Here is a 19,255-nt window from a genome sequence, read left to right as displayed (position 1 = left end):
CCGGGGATCGGGGGGAGACTCGGACAGCGCGGCCCCGGGGATCGGGGGGAGAGTCGGAGAGCGCTGCCCCGGGGATCGGGGGGAGACTCGGACAGCGCGGCGCCGGGGATCGGGGGGAGACTCGGACAGCGCGGCCCCGGGGATCGGGGGGAGACTCGGACAGCGGGGTCCCGGGGATCGGGGGGAGACTCGGACAGCGCGGCCCCGGGGATCGGGGGGAGACTCGGACAGCGCGGCCCCGGGGATCGGGGGGAGACTCGGACAGCGCGACCCCGGGGATCGGGGGGAGACTCGGACAGCGGGGCCCCGTGGATCGGGGGGAGACTCGGACAGCGGGGCCCCGGGGATCGGGGGGAGACTCGGACAGCGGGGTCCCGGAGATCGGTGGGAGTCTCGGGCAGCGCGGCCCCAGGGATCGGGGGAAGACTCGGACAGCGGGGTCCCGGGGATCGGGGGGAGACTCGGGCAGCGCGGCCCCGGGGATCTGGTGGAGACTCGGACAGAGCGGCCCCGTGGATCGGGGGGAGACTCGGACAGCGGGGCCCCGGGGAGCGGGGGGAGACACGGGCAGCGCGGCCCCGGGGATCGGGGGGAGACTCGGGCAGCGCGGCCCCGGGGATCGGGGGGAGACTCGGACAGCGCGGCCCCGGGGATCGGGGGGAGACTCGGGCAGCGCGGCCCCGGGGATCGGGGGGAGACTCGGACAGCGCGGCCCCGGGGATCGGGGGGAGACTCGGACAGCGGGGCACCGGGGATCGGGGGGAGACTCGGACCGCGCGGCCCCGGGGATCGGGGGAGACTCGGGCAGTGCGGCCCCGGGGATCGGGGGCAGACTCGGACTGCGCGGCCCCGGGGATCGGGGGGAGACTCGGACAGCGCGGCCCCGGGGATCGGGGGGAGACTCGGGCAGCGCGGCCCCGGGGATCGGGGGGAGACTCGGGCAGCGCGGCCCCGGGGATCGGTGGGAGACTCGGACAGCGCGGCCCCGGGGATCGGGGGGAGACTCGGGCAGCGGGGCACAGAGCAGCACAATACCGGAACAGGCCCGTCATTCAATGTTCACATTCATTTGTGAGTGGGAAGTGGGGCAGTGTGATGGTTTGAGACAGTACAGGAGGTGATAATGGTAACCAGTGGGGTAGAGATGAATGGCAGATTGGACCAGGAATGGGAGGGGTGGAAACCTCGTGGGTGATCTGTGAGTGTAGACGTAATGAGAAGCTGGAGGGGGCAAAGATCGCAGATGAGGATGGCTTTGTCCCCTTTCCCAGAGCCGCATGCCCCGCAGCCCCTCATTAGGACAGGGGATGAATTTGCAGGAACCCTTAAGCAACACAGGTCCTGATGAAGTGTTTCAGTCTGAACCGTCGACTTTTTACTCTTTTCCATAGAAACTTCCCGGCCTGCTGTTACTCTGTGTTACTCTGCTTTAAATATACTCAATTATTTGGCCCCCACAGCTGCCTGTGGCAGATTCACTATCCTGTGGATAAAGGAATTCCTCCTCATCTCTGTCCTAAATGGACATCCCTATGGTCGGAGGCTTTGCTTACCGTTCTCGACCCACCCACATCCTCCCAACATTAACTCTCTCCAGACGGGTGTCAGAGAGATCTGGCGAGACCCTTCATCAGGACCTGTGTAGCTTGGATTACCAGCTTCTGTAGATTTTCTCCTGTTTGATTTTTAAAGCAGAAGTTAATAACTAAACAGATTGATTAGTCAGAGTCTCAAAAGTTATGGGGAGGAGGCCGGAGAATAGGATTGAGGGGGATAATAAATCAGCCATTCTTCTAAACTCCAGTGAGTACAGGCCCAGAACCATCAAACATTCCTCATATGTTAACTCTTTTATTCCCGGAATCATTCTTGTGTATCTTCTGCACCCCCTCCAATGCCAGTACATGTTTTCCAATAGAAGGGACCCAAAACTGCTCACAATACTCCAAGTGTGGTCTGATCAATGCCTTATAAAACCTCAGAATTACATCGTTGCTCTCGTACTGTAATCCTCTCGTAATGAAAGCAAACATTGAGTTTGCCAATCTTACCACTGACACAAACTGCAAGTTAACCTTCAGGGAATCCTGCACAAGGACACCCATGTCCCTTTGCACCTCTGATTTTTGAATTTCGCCTTGTTTACAGAATCGTCTATGTGTTTATCCCTTCGACCAAAGTCGTACGTGTCTAAGTTTGTACCTGTCAAACTCTACCTGTCCTACAAGATCCTTATTACGTATTCTGGTTCATTCAAATAAGACCATAAGACAAAGCAGCAGAAGCCGGCCATTCGGCCCTTCGAATCGGCTCCGCCATTTTATCATGAATTGATCCATTCTTCCATTTAGTGCCACTCCCCCACCTTCTCACTGTGACCTTTGATGCCCTGGCTACTCACATACCTATCAATCTCTGCCTTAAATACACCCAATGACCTAGCCTCCACTGCCGCAAGAAATTCAGAGATTCACCACCCTCTGGCTAAAAAAATTTCTTCGCAACTCCGTTCTGAATGGGCGCCCTTCAATCCTTAAGTCATGCTCTCGTACTAGACTCCCCCACCATGGGAAACAACTTTGCCACATCCACTCTGTCCATGCCTTTCAACATTCGAAATGTTTCTGTGAGGTCCCCCCTCTTTCTTCTAAACTCCACGGAGTTCAGTCCAAGAGCGGTTAAACGTTACTCATATGTTAACCCCTCATTCCTGGAATCATTCTAACGAATCTTCTCTGAACCCTCTCCACTGTCAGAATATCCTTTCTTAAATAAGGAGCCCAAAAATGCACACAGTATTCCAAGTGAGGTCTTATCATTGCCTTATAGAGCCTCAACATCACACCCCTGCTCCTATACTCTACTCCTCTAGAAATGAATGCCAACATTGCATTCGCATTCTTCACCATCGACTCAACCTGGAGGTTAACCTTAAGAGTATCCTGCACGAGCACTCCCAAGTCCCATTGCATCTCAGAACTTTGAATTCTCTCTCCATTTAAATAATAATCTGCCCATTTATTTCTTCTACCAAAGTGCATGACCATACACTTTTCAACATTGTATTTCATTTGCCACTTCTTTGACCATTCTCCCAATCTATCCAAGTCTCTCTGCAGACTCTCTGTTTCCTCAGCACTACCAGCCCCTCCACCTATCTTTGCATCATCAGCAAACTTAGCCACAAAGCCATCTATTCCATAATACAAATCGTTGATATACAATGTAAAAAGAAGCGGCCCCAACACAGACCCCTGTGGAACACCACTGGTAACTGGCAGACAACCAGAATGGGATCCTTTATTCCCACTCTCTGTTTCCTGCCTATCAGCCAATGCTCTATCGACCGACGTAATTTTCCCATAATTCCATGGGCCCTTATCTTGTTTAGCAGCCTCACGTGTGGCACCTTGTCAAAGGCCTTCTGAAAATCCAAATACACAACATCCACTGCATCTCCCTTGTCCAGCCTACTTGTAATCTCCTCAAAAAATTTCAATGGGTTTGTCAGGCAGGATTTTCTTTTAAGGAAACCATGCTGAGTTTGGCCTATCTTGTCATATGCCTCCAGGTACTCCGTAACCTCATCCTTGACAATTGACTCCTGAAACTTCCCAACCATTTCTCAAGCTAACAGGTTTATAATTCACTTTTTGCATCCTTGCCCCTTTCCTAAATACCAGAGTGGCATTTGCAATCTCCCACTGCTCCGGAACCTCCACTCCTCATGCTCCGATCATTGCTATTGCCTCCGCGATCTCCACAGCTACTTCCTTCAAAACACGAGGGCGCATTCCATCTGGTCCTGGAGATTTATCTACCCTCAGACTATTCAACTTCCTGAGTACTTTCTCTGTCGTAATTGTGACTGCGCAACTTCTCATCCCTGACATCCTTGAATGTCCGGCATACTGCTGATATCTTCCTCATTGAGGACATGAAAATACTCGTTCAGTTTCTCAGCCATCTCCTTATCTCCCATTACAATCTCTCCAGCATCATTTTCTATCGGTCCGATATCCACTCTCACCTGTTTTTTTTTTACTCTTTATGTACTTGAAAAAGATTTTAGTATCTTCTTTGATATTATTTGCGAGCTTCCTTTTATAGTTCATCTTTTCCCTTTTAATCGCCTTCTTAGTTTCCTTTTGTAAGCTTTTTAAAACTTTCCAATCCTCTGTCTTCCCACTAATTTTTGCTTCCTTGAATGCCTTCTCCTTTGCTTTTACTTTGGCTTTGACTTCTCTTGTCAGCCACGGTCGCAACCTTTATCCTTTCGAAAATTTCTTCTTTTTTGGAATATATCTGTCTTGCACCTTCATCACTTCTCGCATAAACTCCAGCCACTGCTGCTCTGCCGTCCTCCCGCTAGTGTCCCTTTCCAGTCAAATTTGGCCAGTTCCTCTCTCATGCCACTGTAATTCCTTTTACTCCACTGAAATACCGACACTTCGGATTTCGGCTTCTATTTCTCAAATTTCTCGGTGAACTCAATCATGTTACGATCACTGCCTCCTAACGGTTCCTTCACCTCAATCTCTCTAATCTCCTCTGGGTCATTACACAATATCCAATCCAGTACCTCTGATCCCCCAGTGGGCTCAACAACAAGCTGTTCTGAAAAGCCATCTCGTATACATTCTACAAATTCTCTGTCTTGAGAACCAGTGTCGACCTGATTTTCCCAATCCACTCGCATGTTAAAATCCCTACAATTATCATAACACTGCCCTTCTGGCAAGCCTTTTCTATTTCCTGTTGTAATTTGTAATCCACATCACTGCAGCTGTTAGGAGGCCTGCAGATAACTGCCATCAGGGTCCTTTTACCCCTGCGATTTCTTAGCTCAACCCATAAAGATTCTGCACCTTCCGATCCTATCTCACCTCTTTCTGATGATTTAACATCATTTCTTGCCAATAAAGCCACGCCACTCTCTCTGCCTCCCTGCCTATCCTTCCGATACACCGTGTATCCTTGGACGTTCAGCTGTCAGAGACATGCATCCTTTAGCCACGTCTAGGTGATGGCCACAAAATTATAGCTGCCAATCTGTAGCTGTACGACAAGATCATCCACCTTATGCCTTATGCTGTGTGTATTTAAGTATAACACCTTAAGTCTAGTATTTGGTCATTTTTGGTTTGATTGCACTGCAACTCATCCAAGTGGCTGAAAATTTGCCCCATCACCTGCCTGTCCTTCCTGACATCTTTACTGCTCAATATCTTAGATTTATTTCTGTTTTCCCCCTCCTCTACTCTATCATTCCGGTTTACCATCCCCCTGCCAAATTAGTTTAAACCCTCCCTAACAGCTCTATTAAACATTCCCGCTATTGTTCAAGTGTAACCCGTCCTTTTTGAACAGTTAATACTTCCCCCTGAAGAGATACCAATGATCCAAGAATCTGAAGCCCTGCCCCCTGCACCAGTCTCTCAGCCACGCATTCATCAGCCTGATCCTACTATTCTTGCCCTTGCTAGCACGTGGCACAGGTAGCAATCCTGAGGTTACTACCCTGGTGACCCTGGAGATCCTGCTTCTCAGCTTTATTCCTAACTCCCGGAAATCTCTCTTCAGGACCTCCTTCCCTTTCCTCTCTATGTCACTGGTACCAACATGTACCAAGACAGCTGGCTGCTCGCCCTCTCCCTTCAATATCTTCTGGTCCCGGTTTGAGACATCCTGTACCCTGGTACCTGGGAGGCAGCCCACCGTGCGGGTATCTCTACCAGGCTCACAGTATCTCCTGTCTGTTCCCCTGACTATGGAATCCCCTATGACTCCGGCATTCCTCTTCTCCCTCCTTCCCTCCTGCACAACAGCGCCAGGCTCAGTGCCAGAGACCCGGTCACCGTGGCCGTCCCCTGTCAGGTCATCCCCCTCAACAGCATCCGAAATAATATACTTGTTGCTTGGGGGGGCAGCCACAGGGGTGCTCTCCACTATCTGGACATTCCCCTTCCCTCTCCTGACAGTCACCCAGTTTTCTGACCCCTGTAGCCTAGGGATGACTACCTCCCTGTAGCTCCTGTCTATCACTTCTTCGTTTTCTCTAATAAGCAGCAGGTCATCAAGCTGCAGCTCCAGATCCCTAACACGGTCTCCGAGGAGCTGAATCTCGGTTCAGCTGGTGCAGATGTGGCTATCAGGGAGGCTGGAAGTCTCCCAGGATTCCCACATCTGACACCCTGAACAAAGCACTAACCCTGCAGTCATGCTACCTAATTCTACAGGAATGAAACAAAGAAAGATAGGTCTACTCCCCCACTTTCTTCGCTAAGCAGATGAACTTTTTAAACCGTTCGCTAATGTGCCCTGCTGTTCCCCCGTCTGTCCAGGCCGATTTGCCAAGGGGAGAAAAAGAGTCGGTGCCTCGCTCTCGCCTCTTCCCGTTACCGCCTAAGCCCGTTGAGCCAAAGCCCTACACTCTGCTGCCACCCCCTCCGCTGCCCGCTGTATAGGGTGGTCATCTTTTTAAACTCTCCACGCTGTCCTGCGCAGTCTCGCCGTTCTTGTACGCGAAGATTTTTTTTACACTGACTTCCTTCAGAATTTAGCTCCCACGCCGCCCTTCTTGTCCCAATCTAAAAAACACCTTCAGTCCTGTATTCATCAGCCTATTCCACACTGTCCACATGAAATTCAGCAAGGCCTTTGATGTCGATGATAGACCACACTTGGAGTATTGTCTGCTTTTCCGGTTCCCGAATATGGGGAGGATGTCATTACACTGGACAGGAGGCTTCAGGAGGATGTTACCAGGACTGGGGGCTTGAGTTAAAAGCAAAGAGTGAGTAAGCTTGGGCTATTCAGCTGTAGTGTAGGATGTTCAGGTATGACCCCTTATCAAGGTAAATAATTCTAAAGAGCTTAAATAACGTTCTTTTTCCAAGAAATGGGAGTACAGAACCAGAGGCCTCAGATTGAAAGTGAGATGGGAAATCGGGTAACATTCTCAGAGAGAGGGAGGTTGGTGAACGGAATTTGCCCTCAGACGCTGTAGAAACAGGTAAAAAATAACATATTTTAAAATAAATACACAGATGGGAAATGGTTAGAGGGATGGGGGGGGGGTGCAAATACACACAAATGGGCCATGCTCAAGAAGGCATCTTAGTCTTGCAGATTGATGAAGTGGGCCGTGAGTTCAACATCCATCAAACCCTCCCAGATCATCCTCCTGAGGAATCTCACCCCGGAGTCTATCTGTGAGGTGTTGATGTGACGTCACGTCAGAGGGCAGCTCAGTGCCACAGAACAGACAGACTGGGTAAGGACGGCAGATTTCAATCCTAAATGGGAATTTGTGCCTATTTCTGTGGCCGTGTGTCACACTCTGTTAGTGTGTGTGTGTGTGTGTGTGTGTGTGTGTGTTGTGTATACACATTTAAGGATAGTGTGCACATTGAAGAATTTCTATGTTACAGTGTGTCATCACATGTCTAGTGTGTGTTGACAATATGTCACACGTGATTGAGTTGTTTAAATGAATAAGTGACTTTCTCTGAAGAGATTGGTTTCCAGGTTACTGAGGGAAATAACAACGTACATTGCTGAGGCTCTGACTACAATCTGCCAGTCCTTCCTGGGTATGTGTGTGAGGGAGTTTGCCAGGCCGGTTATGCTGTGTGTGCTTCTCCCGAGATGAAATCTTGACCCATGTCAATGCTTGTTGGTGTGTCCGAACTCATTCTCACAATGCTTCAATGTAGTGGTCTGATCACCATGAGACATAGGAGCAGAATTAGGCCATTTGCCCATCGAGTCTGCTCCGCCATTCAATCATGGCTGATCCTTATTTTCCCTCCTCAGCCCCACTACCTGACCTTCTCCCCGTAACCTTTGATGTTGTGTCCAATCTAGAACCTATCAAGCTCTGCCTTAAATACACCCAACAGGTTCCACAAATTCACTAGCTACTGGCACAAATTTCTCCGCATGTTTTAAATAGATTCCCCCTCTGTCTTGAGCCTGTGCCCTCTTGTCCTAAACTCCACCACCATGGGAAACATCCTTTCCACATCTACTCTGTCTAGGACTTTCAACATTCGAAAGGTTTCAATGAGATTCCCCCTCATCTTTCTAAATTCCAGCGAGTACAGACACAGAGCTATCATACTTTCCTCGTATGATAACCCTTTCATTCCTGGAATCATCCTTATGAAATGAACCTTCTGCAATGCCAGCACATCTTTTCTTAGACAAGGAGCCCAAAATTGTTCACAATACTCAAGGTGAGTGCCTTATAAATCCTCAGCATCACATCCCTGCTCTTGAAATGAATGCAATTTAAACCGATTGAATTCAATGCTAACATTGGATTTGCCTTCCTCACCAGTGACTCTACCTTCAAGTTAACCTTTAGGGAGTTCTGCAGAATGACTGCTAAATCCAATTTCGTCTCAGATTTTTTGATTTTCTCCCCATTTGAAATAAAAATCTGCACATTATTTCTACGACCAAAGTGCAGGACCATGTATTTTCCAACATTGTATATAATTTGCCAATTTCTTTCCCATTCTCCTCATCCAAATCCTTGTCCAGCCTAACTGTTTCCTCAACACTACCGGCCCCTCCGCCAATCTTCGTATCATCTGCAAAACCTGGAAACAAAGCCATCTACTCTAGGACAAGAGGGTATGACTTCAGGATTGAAGGACGTCCTTTTAGAACTGAGATGCAGAGAAATTACTTTAGTCAGTGTCTGTGGAGAATCTGTGGAATTTGTTGCGACATGTGGCTGTGGAGGCCAAGGCATATTTAAGGCAGAGATGTACCGGTTCTCATTTAGCCAGGGCATCAAATGGTATGGGGTGAAAGCAGGGGAGTGGGGATGTCCGGAAGAATTGGGTCTTCCCATGACTGAATATTAGAGCAAACTCAATGGGCCGAATGGCCTATTTCTGCTCCTATATCTTATTTTCTATTCCATCAGCTAAATCTTGATATACAGCATACAATGAAGGTGTCCTAACACCTGTGTCCCTGTGGAACACGACTCACTGGCAGCCAACCAGGAAAGGTTCCGTTTACTCCCATTCGCTGTTTCCTACCAATCAGCCAATGTTCTAACCATGCCTGTAACTTTTCTGTAATACCATGGCCTCTTAACCTGGTTACCACCTTCATGCATGGCACTTTGTCAAAGGCCTTCCGAGATTCCAAATATACAACATCCACTGCATCCCCTTTATTGATCCTGCTTGTAATCTCCTCAAAGAATCCCAACAGGTTTGTCAGGCAGGATATTCCCTAACGAAGCCATGCTGACTTGTCCTATCTTGTCCAGTGTCACCAAGTATTCCATAACCTCATACTTAACAATTGACTCCAATTTCTTCCCAACCACAGAGGTGAGGCAAACTGGTCAATAATTTCCTTTCTGCTGCCTTCCTCCTTACTTAAAGAGTCAAGTGACATTTGCCATTTTCCAGTCCTCTGGCACCATGCCAGGGTCCAATGATTTTGAAAGATTATTTGGAATGCCTCCATAATTTCTACTGCGACCTCTTTCAGAACACTAGGGTGCAGTTCATCTGGTCTGGGTGACTTATGTATCTTTAGGGCTTTCAGCTTTTTGAGCAGCTTCTCCCTTGTAACAGTAACTGCACTCACTTCTCTTCCCTCGCACTCTTCAACACCGGGCACAGTGCTGGTGTCTTCCACGGTGAATACTGGTGCAAAATATTTGGCTTATCTGCCATCTCTTTATCCTCTGTTATTATGTATCCAGCCTCATTTTCTAGCTGTCCTATATCCACTCTCATCTCTGTTTTATTTTTTTACAATACTTGAAAAACAATTTGATATTGTTTGCTATCTTGCTTTCCAAAGATAGGTTTGTAAAAAGGGCCTGAAGGATCATTGGATACCAGAGTCACTCCAACCACAACCTGTACCAGTTGCTACCATCCGGGATACGGTACCGCAGCATAAAAGCCGGGAGAAACAGGCTCCGGGACAGCTTCTTCAACCAGGCCAGTTCAATTCAAATCAATTTCTTGTTTAATTTTTTCCCACCCAATCATCCTTTTAGTTCCTCTCTGTAGATATTTCAAAGCTTCCCAATCCTCTCTCTTCCGAATAATTTTTGTTTAGTTGTATGCCCTCTCCTTTGCCTTTACATTAACTTGTCTTCCCTTGTCAGCCATGGTTGAACTATTTCGCCATTTGAGTATTTATTTATTTTTGGAGTATATCTATCCTCATTTTCCCAGAAACTGACACCATTTCTGCTCTGCTCTCATCCCTGGCAGCATCTCCTTCCAATTTGCTTTGGCCAACTCCTCACTCAGACCGCTGTAATTTCTTTCACTCCTCTGAAATACTACAATGTCAGGCTTTACTTTCTCCTTATCAGATTTCAAGTTGAACTCGGTCATGTTGTGAGCTCTGCCTCCTAAGGTTTCTTTTAACTACTCCCCTCTGGTTCAATACATAACACCCAGTCCAGTAGAGCTGTTCCCCGAGTAGGCTCAACGACAAACTGCTCTGGAAAGCCATCACAATGCATTCAACAAACTCACTCTCTTGAGATCCTTTACCAACCTGATTTTCCCAATTGACCTGCATGTTGAAATCTCCCATGATTATCATATCATTGTCCTTTGCATCAGCCTTTTCTATTTCCAGTTGTAATCTGTGGGCCTCAACCCACTGACTGTTGGGAGGCCTGTATATGACTGGTGTCTGTGTCATTTTTACTTTTGCAGTTCCTTACCTCAACCCACAAGATTCAACATCTTCCAATCCTATGTCACATCTTGCTACTGATTTACCAGCAGAGCCACACCACCCCATCGACCTTCCTTCCTTCCTCCGATACATTGTGTAACCTTGAACATTCAGATCCCAACTACAACCATCCTTCAGTCAAAATTCAGTGATGGCCAGAACATCATACCTAACAATCGGTAATAGTGCAACAAGATCATCCACCTTATTTCTCATACTCCATATATTGGAATATAACACTTGGTGTACTATATCTGCTACCCTTTTTAATTCTGCATCCCTAATGCACTGATACTCACTCTACTGGCTGCAATTTTCTCCTCTCATCTGTCCGCCCTATCTGACAGTCTGACTGGACGCTGTCTTTGCATTTTTACCATCAGTCTTATCCCTTCACTCCAGTTCCAACACCCCCCCCCCACCAAATTAGTTTAAATCCTCCCCAACAGCTCTATCAAACCACTCTGTGAGTTCTCCCTCGGGTCGAGGTGCGACCCATCCCTTTTGAGTAGGTCATTCCTCCAACAGAAGAGATCCCAATGATCCAAGAACCTGAATCCCTGTCCCCAGCACCATCTTCTCAGCCATGTTTATCTGTCAAATTATCCTGTTTCTACCCTCACCAGCACGTGGCACAGGCAGCAATCTAGAAATTACAACCCTGTGGGTGCTTCTTCAGTACTTTCTACCAAGCTCTCCAAATTCTATTTTCAGGACCTCTTTGTTTTTACTTCCAATGTCATTGTCACAAATTTACAAAGATATCTGGCTCTTTTCCCTCCCTCTCTAAAATGCTGCGGACACGATTCGAGGCATCCCTGACCCTGGCACCCAGGAGGCAACATAACATTCGAGTGTCCCGTTCACATCAATAGATTCTCCTGTCTGTTCCCCTGACGATTCCCTAATGCACTGATACCCATCCCCGACCCTGGCACCCAGGAGGCAACATACCATTCGGGTGTCCCGTTCACATCAATAGATTATCCTGTCTGTTCCCCTGACGATTCCCTAATGCACTGATACCCATCCCTGACCCTGACACCCAGGAGGCAACATACCATTCGGGTGTCCCGTTCACATCAATAGATTTTCCTGTCTGTTCCCCTGACGATTCCCTAATGCACTGGTACCCATCCCTAACCCTGGCACCCAAGAGGCAACATACCATTCGGGTGTCCCTTTCACATCAATAGAACCTCCTGTCTGTTCCCCTGACGATTCCCTAATGCACTGATACCCATCCCTGACCCTGGCACCCAGGAGGCAACATACCATTCAGGTGTCCCGTTCACATCAATAGAATCTCCTGTCTGTTCCCCTGGCGATTCAGTCCCCGATCACGACCACTCCCCTCTTCTGCCTCTATCAACAATGAGAGATGCTGATCCGGAAGGGGGAAGACCTGTGTCAGTCAGAGTCTGCACTCACAGGGCACATGAACGACTTGTGTATTTTCCTGACAATCCCTATCACCACACTGATACTCATTTTTATTCCTGACAATATTATTGTCAGTATTAAATTCTCAGCTCCTCTGGTAGATCCAAACTTATGTCCTGGTGTGTTAATGCATTTGCCTGGGATTGGAACACAGTGGTTCATCTGACAGTCCTGTATATTGATTGTGTTGTGACCCTGTGCTGGTATGTCCAGGGGTCTGACATCTCCAGCTGACCATGTGACAGTGATGCCTCCCAGTCGGTGGGGTTGATGTGGAATAAACTTCAGTTCCCCTTCAGCCCAGTATTACAGACAATCTTTGCCTCACATTGGAACTAAATTGATCTTCATAAACAAGGGGAAATGAATCTTTGTAAGTTTTACCTCGATTAATAGCATCAAGCATTTCTCTCAGCACTGTTTTCAACAAATAGAGGTGATCGAATTTTTCAACCGGTAGGGTCTCATCTGTCACTGACAATTCCTGGACATCGTCATTAATCCTGTAAATATTAAACTACTGGTTATAAATTGCTATTCTGAACTATCTTACAAATCCATTCAGTGTTTCAGTAAAGAGCATGTCCTACCTCCTGTTCCGACGAGCTTCCTCCTGAAATAAATAAAACACAAATCTGATTAGACCTGGACTTACTGTCCACATTCTGAATTTCATCCAAATCATTACAAGGAGTTGAAAATTCCCACTCCCACAATCACTCAGGCACACCGACAATACAGAACCATGGGGTAAATGACAGGGAAAGTTTCTGAATGTCAGACCATTACTGAGAGGATGAAACTTACAGGGAAGACAGGACAGGCTGTGCATTATCATCTGGATATGACGTCAGTGTGATAGGATGGAGGAATTTATGATCAGTGATGTATGTGATTGTGTGCGGGTGGAGGAAGTACCTCTATTTATGGGGAGACTCGTGGGGAGATGTAATTCCAGATGGATTTTAACAAATTCCACAAGAAATTTAGTGAGGAGGATGTGTAACTCAGTGCCACAGGAGTGGATGAAATGGAACAGCAGAGTGACTGTAATGGGGAGGCTGAATAAACAGTTGAGGGACCAGGGAGTTCGGGGCACTGTTGCTGGGTGCGGTGAGTAGGTGGCAGGAGGATTGTGAAGCAGGGATACTGATAGAAGATGGACCTAATGGCCTGTTTATGATAGAGAATGGGATATAATCCCATGCGAAATATATCCAAAAAATAAAGAGACAGTGAAAGTTTCCATAATCTGATGGAAACCGGATATGGAGGATAAGTCTAATGTGTGGGTCACATTCTTTGTTCTCACTGATTGACAGAGACCCTCACACCCTCCGCACCAGACACACGCACAGCCTGTGACTAGAACCGGGTGTTAATGGGAATTTCAAAGGATATTTAATGCAGTAATTAAGGAAACAGTCAGCAGCTCTGTGTTATGATCGGAGTAAATAATTTCAGAGAAATTTGCATTTTGTCCTGGGGTGTACAGAAGTTGTGGAAGCCCAGTTTTAGGACAATAGACAATAGACAATAGGTGCAGGGGTAGGCCATTCGGCCCTTCTAGCCAGCACCATCATTCACTGTGATCATGGCTGATCATACACAATCAGTGCCCCATTCCTGCCCTCTCCCCATATCCCTTGACTCTATCTATAAGAGCTGTATCTAACTGTCTCTTGAATGCATCCAGAGACTTGGCCTCCACTGCCTTCTGGGGCAGAGCATTCCACATATCCACCACTCTCTGGGTGAAAAAGTTTTTCCGCATCACTGTTCTAAATGGCCTACCCTTTATTCTTAAACTGTGGCCTCTAGTTCTGGACTCACCCATCAGCGGGAACATGGTTCCTGCCTCCAGCGTGTCCAATCCCTTAATAATCTAATTATTATGGGACAACAACAACCCTGAATAGTTGCATCAATTGTCTGGTGAGAAACAGTTTACTGCCATTTGTAAATGCTGTGTGTAGGAGCAACACGTCTGTTTTCTGTCTGCATTGTATTCTGTGTTACGTGTTTATTATGGTAACTCGTCACGTGAGTGGGGACGTGGTAAAAGCGAAGGGAAAAAGTTACGTATCTGTACTTTGTTCTGGGCAGTTTTGAGCTGGGGACGGGCGGATGTCATTCTGTTCTTGACCGCTGTGTTGCAGCTTACTTCACAATGAATTACTCTGAAGTTTCATCACTTCAAGATTGTATTTTGCTAATGAAGGACTGAAAGCGTATCTTGGACATTTTAAAATGCCATTATTGGAGTGATGGGAGGGCGCATCATGCAGGTATAACAACTTGTGTGAGGTCGCCAGTAGCGGCAATTGATTTGTTAGAATTGGCCTCTGTGCTGTGTTTATTTCAAATATACCACTGTTCATTTAGTGCCGTTTGACAGAAACAAATTGAAATATAATTCCTCACCTTGAGAAATATCACACCATCTTTCTGATCCATCTGTTCCTTTAACTTAGTGATTTCCTCCTGAATAATCCTTATATTCTCCTGAATCTCCCGAAGATTTTTCTCCATTTGGTTGAGAATCCTCTTCTCTTCTTCCCTGAGATCCCTGAGTAAGCTCTGCTCTTTCTCAGTGATAATCTGGCGCAGTTCAGCAAACTGGGATGTGACGTGAGACTGAAGGCTGTGTGACTGTTCCTGTTGAATGAAAGGTGAAGATTAATATACTGTATTGCTGTGCTCTGTTTCCTTTTGTCGTTAAGTTCAGTCTATTAGAGTCTATGCTACTTCTGAGTGCATTCCCGTCAACACCATTCACTCACGTTTTCCTGAAACCTATTCTCACTTATTGACCCATAAACTCCCATCTGATTCACACACACGCTCCCCACCTTTACAGGGTTAACGGTAATTAGCCATTCATCCAGCATGTCCTTGGGATGTGTCGGAATCTTTCCTGGTCACAGGGGGAGCATGCAAACTCCACACAGACAGCAGCAGAGGTCAGGATCGAACCTAGGTCACTGGAGCTGCGATACTCGGCTATTCTGCATTAAAGGGAGCAAAACTCGACAGTAATATCAGAAATTCCGCTCAGGAAGCCTCACCTGAACTCCGGAAATCTTCTCTTTCTGTTGCTGCTCCTTTTCCTGGAAGTCTGATTTCTTTTTTGTGAGAGAGTCTAAGGAAGATTTTATCTGATCCTGGAAGTCAGAGAGTGAAGGAAATAGAAACAAAGATGCATCAAAAGAAACAGGTGATCAAACCCGATTATCGCACAAAATGCCGGAGGAACTCAGTGAGTCAGGCAGCCTCTATTCAGGGGAAATAAACAGTCGCTGCTTCGGGATGAGACCCTTCATTAGGACTGGGAAGGAATGGGACAGAAGCCAGAATAAAAAGATTGGGGATGAGAACCAGCTGACAGGTGACGGGTGAGACAACGTGAGGGAGGGTGATGAAGTGAGAAGCTGAGAGTGGACAGGTAGAAGAGGTAAAGAGCTGGAGAAATAGGAATCTAATACGAGAGGACATTCGACCATGGAAGAAACGGGAAGAACTGAGCTGTTTGCGGCCCTGAATGGTGACGAGGGAGGAGGTTAGGAGTCAGGTGTAGCACTTATCCCGCTTGCAGGTGTCAGTGCCAGGAGGGAGATCAGTGGGGAGGAGCGAGTGGATCAGGGCGATACAGTACGGGGAGCGATCCGAATAGAGAGCGGAGAGTTGCGGGGTGCGGAGGTGGGCTGTTGGACTGAGAGATGCTAGAATCCCGTTGGAGAAGGCGGAAGTTGCAGAGAATCACGTGTTAGTTATAGAGGCTCGTGTGATGATATGTAGGTCAAAGGAAATATTTTAAGTATTGAACTAACGTTAGTTTTTACCATATAGTTTTTAACAGCTTCTTTAATCGGCCTGAAGCGGTGCTCTCTGTGTTCCTCCGCCACTGCACAGATCACACAGATCGGTGTCTTGTCCGTTTCGCAAAACAGCTTCAATTCTTCCTCATGTTCCTCGCAGTGACGTTTACTTTCCTTCCCTTTCGGATTCAGGTTTAGATTTCGAAATTTTTCAGCCAGATTTGCTAAGGCCCGACTGGCCCTGAGGGTGCGGTCAGCAAACTCCTCTCTACATTCCGGGCAGGAGTTTCTCTGCTCCCTTTCCCAATACCGTGTGATACAAGAGCGACAGAAGTTGTGTCCGCACTCCAGTGACACCGGATCGGTGAAGAAATCCAGACAGACGGGACAAATTACTTCCTCGCTCAAACTGTCGGTCTCTCCTTTCGAAGCCATGTTAACTCCGGCACTTCCTGATTCAGAATGCTTTCACTTTCGGGGAGTTGCTGATCCCCTGCAGTACCGCGATTGTCCACTACGCGCGCTGCAGACTCGGGGAATCACACAACACACACACAATGCTGGTGGAACACAGCAGGCCAGGCAGCATCTGTAGGGAGAAGCACTGTCGACGTTTCGGGCCGAGACTCTTCGTCAGGACAGCTGGTGTGTTATACTGTGTCCGGTCTTCCCGGTGTGGCCTTTTATATATTGGTGAGACCCGACGCAGACTGGGAGACCGTTTCGCTGAATACCTACGCTCGGTCCGACAGAGAAAGCAGGATCTCCCAGTGGCCACACATTTTAATTCCACGTCCCAGTCCCATTCTGATATGTCTATCCATGGACTCCTCTACTGTCAAGATGAAGCCACATTCAGGTTGGAGGAACAACACCTGGGTAGCCTCCAACCTGATGGCATGAACATTGACTTCTGTCACTTCCGTTAATGCCCCTCCTTCCCTTCTTACCCCATCCCTGAAATATTTAGTTGTTTGTCTTTTTTTCTCTCTCTCTCCCCATCACTGCCTGTTCTCCATCTCCCTCTGGTGCTCCCCCTCCCCCTTTCTTTCTCCCGAGGCCTCCCGTCCCATGATCCTTTCGCTTCTCCAGCTCTGTATCCCTTTTGCCAATCACCTTTCCAGCTCTCTGTTTCACCCCACCCCCTCCGGTCTTCTCCTATCATTTCGCATTTCCCCTCCCCCCACTACTTTCAAATCTCTTACTATCTCTGCTTTCAGTCAGTCCTGACATCGACAGTGCTTCTCCCTATCGATGCTGCCTGACCTGCTGTGTCCCACCAGCATTTTGTGTGTGTTGTTTGAATTTCCAGCATCAGCATATTTCTTCGTGTTTGCTCTGGGAATCAACATGGTTTTGCTGGATGTGTTCAGTGGAAATTCTGACCATTTCTATGTTTAGTGTGTGAGCAACCCCATCTTGTAAAAACCCAGTGCGACAAAAACGTCAGCTGAATCTCCAAAGGCCCCATCCCTGCGGTCGGAAGGACCTTCCCCTGGAAGACGATTGAAGTCCTGCGCTGAAAGGAGAAGCCGTCTGCCCCCCTGGGGTGGTTCACTACTACAATAACTGTGAGGCTTCCTCAGCCAACCCGGCCTCTCCCTGTCCAGTGTAGAGGATCCCTGTAGTTCCAATGGTGTCCCTGTAGTCTGGAATGTGTCAGTCGGCAGTATTCCTGTACGACAGGGGTTCTCAAACGTTTTTTAATGCCAAAGACCAATACCAGTAACAGGAACCGTGGACCCCAGGTTGCGAACCCCTGCTTTCCGGACATCTCGATGTGATGGCAGGCCAACAAGTTTCGGGCATCTTTCCCCGAATAGATGATCTTCCAGCAGCACCCGCTGTCCGTTTTCCTGCGCGTCCTGGGAACAGCCCGAGGATCAGTGAGCCTTCTGTCACGCAGCTGCTGTGGCATAGGCCCTTGCATCTTTCTCCACAGATCTTCGCCAGCCCACAGTCCGCAAAGAGGCGAGTGACCATCTCGTCTCCACTGCAGTAATCCCGGGGCAGCGCGCTGTGGGAGTGATCTCCGGGCATGCAGCAAGGATCAGACTGGGAGGGGCCCTCTCGTCTCCACTGCAGTAATCTCGGGGCAGCGCGCTGTGGGAGTGATCTCCGGGCATGCAGCAAGGATCAGACTGGGAGGGGCCCTCTCGTCTCCACGGCAGTAATCTCGGGGCAGCGCGCTGTGGAAGTGATCTCCGGGCATGCAGCGAGGATCAGACTGGGAGGGGCCCTCTCGTCTCCACGGCAGTAATCTCGGGACAGCGCGCTGTGGAAGTGATCTCCGGGCATGCAGCAAGGATCAGACTGGGAAGGGCCCTCTCGTCTCCACTGCAGTAATCTCGGGGCAGCGCGCTGTGGGAGTGATCTCCGGGCATGCAGCAAGGATCAGACTGGGAAGGGCCCTCTCGTCTCCACGGCAGTAATCTCGGGGCAGCGCGCTGTGGGAGTGATCTCCGGGCATGCAGCAAGGATCAGACTGGGAGGGGCCCTCTCGTCTCCACTGCAGTAATCTCGGGGCAGCGCGCTGTGGGAGTGATCTCCGGGCATGCAGCAAGGATCAGACTGGGAGGGGCCCTCTCGTCTCCACTGCAGTAATCTCGGGGCAGCGCGCTGTGGGAGTGATCTCTGGGCATGCAGCAAGGATCAGACTGGGAGGGGCCCTCTCGTCTCCACTGCAGTAATCTCGGGGCAGCGCGCTGTGGGAGTGATCTCCGGGCATGCAGCAAGGATCAGACTGGGAGGGGCCCTCTCGTCTCCACTGCAGTAATCTCGGGGCAGCGCGCTGTGGGAGTAATCTCCGGGCATGCAGCAAGGATCAGACTGGGAGGGGCCCTCTCGTCTCCACTGCAGTAATCTCGGGGCAGCGCGCTGTGGGAGTGATCTCCGGGCATGCAGCAAGGATCAGACTGGGAGGGGCCCGAATCTCCGCCACACAGCTGAGGTCTTGCTGCCTGGTTGTGAGATCTGGTGATGAGGCATTCTGCCAGATGGTCTGGACTGTCTGCTCAGGGAACCACTCCACTGTGTCCATCCAGTCCTTCTCCTGCAGTAACTGCAGGACATTCCGTGCTGACCACTGTCTGGTGTTCTTGTGGTCAAAGCTGCTGGTCTGAAAGAACTGTCACCAATTTCATTAGCACAAGGTTCACATGGAGAAGCTTCCTGACTGAGACAGACACAGTCTCACAGTGTATTTACAGGGTAGGGGCAGGAATGATGTTGCTCCTGGCTGGGCAGTGGAACCA

The 19,255-nt window shown here is 48.7% G+C and overlaps 1 protein-coding gene across 1 annotated transcript in view; it reads right to left on the bottom strand.

The window, feature by feature from the left end:
* The window catches only part of LOC132385935 (zinc-binding protein A33-like), a 36,017-nt gene extending 19,581 nt beyond the window's left edge, over positions 1 to 16,436 (bottom strand). The window contains exons 1-3 of the mRNA XM_059958168.1: positions 16,014 to 16,436; positions 15,252 to 15,347; positions 14,625 to 14,841 (exon numbers count right to left, since the gene is read on the bottom strand). Coding sequence (XP_059814151.1) covers positions 14,625 to 14,841; positions 15,252 to 15,347; positions 16,014 to 16,436 — 736 coding nt within the window. The remainder of the gene's footprint in view (positions 1 to 14,624; positions 14,842 to 15,251; positions 15,348 to 16,013) is intronic.
* Between the last annotated feature and the right edge of the window lie 2,819 nt (positions 16,437 to 19,255).

This window comes from Hypanus sabinus (genome assembly GCF_030144855.1).
Source record: "Hypanus sabinus isolate sHypSab1 chromosome X2 unlocalized genomic scaffold, sHypSab1.hap1 SUPER_X2_unloc_6, whole genome shotgun sequence".
Classification (NCBI taxonomy): Eukaryota; Metazoa; Chordata; class Chondrichthyes; order Myliobatiformes; family Dasyatidae; genus Hypanus; species Hypanus sabinus.
This window is presented reverse-complemented; position numbering and strand designations above follow the sequence as displayed.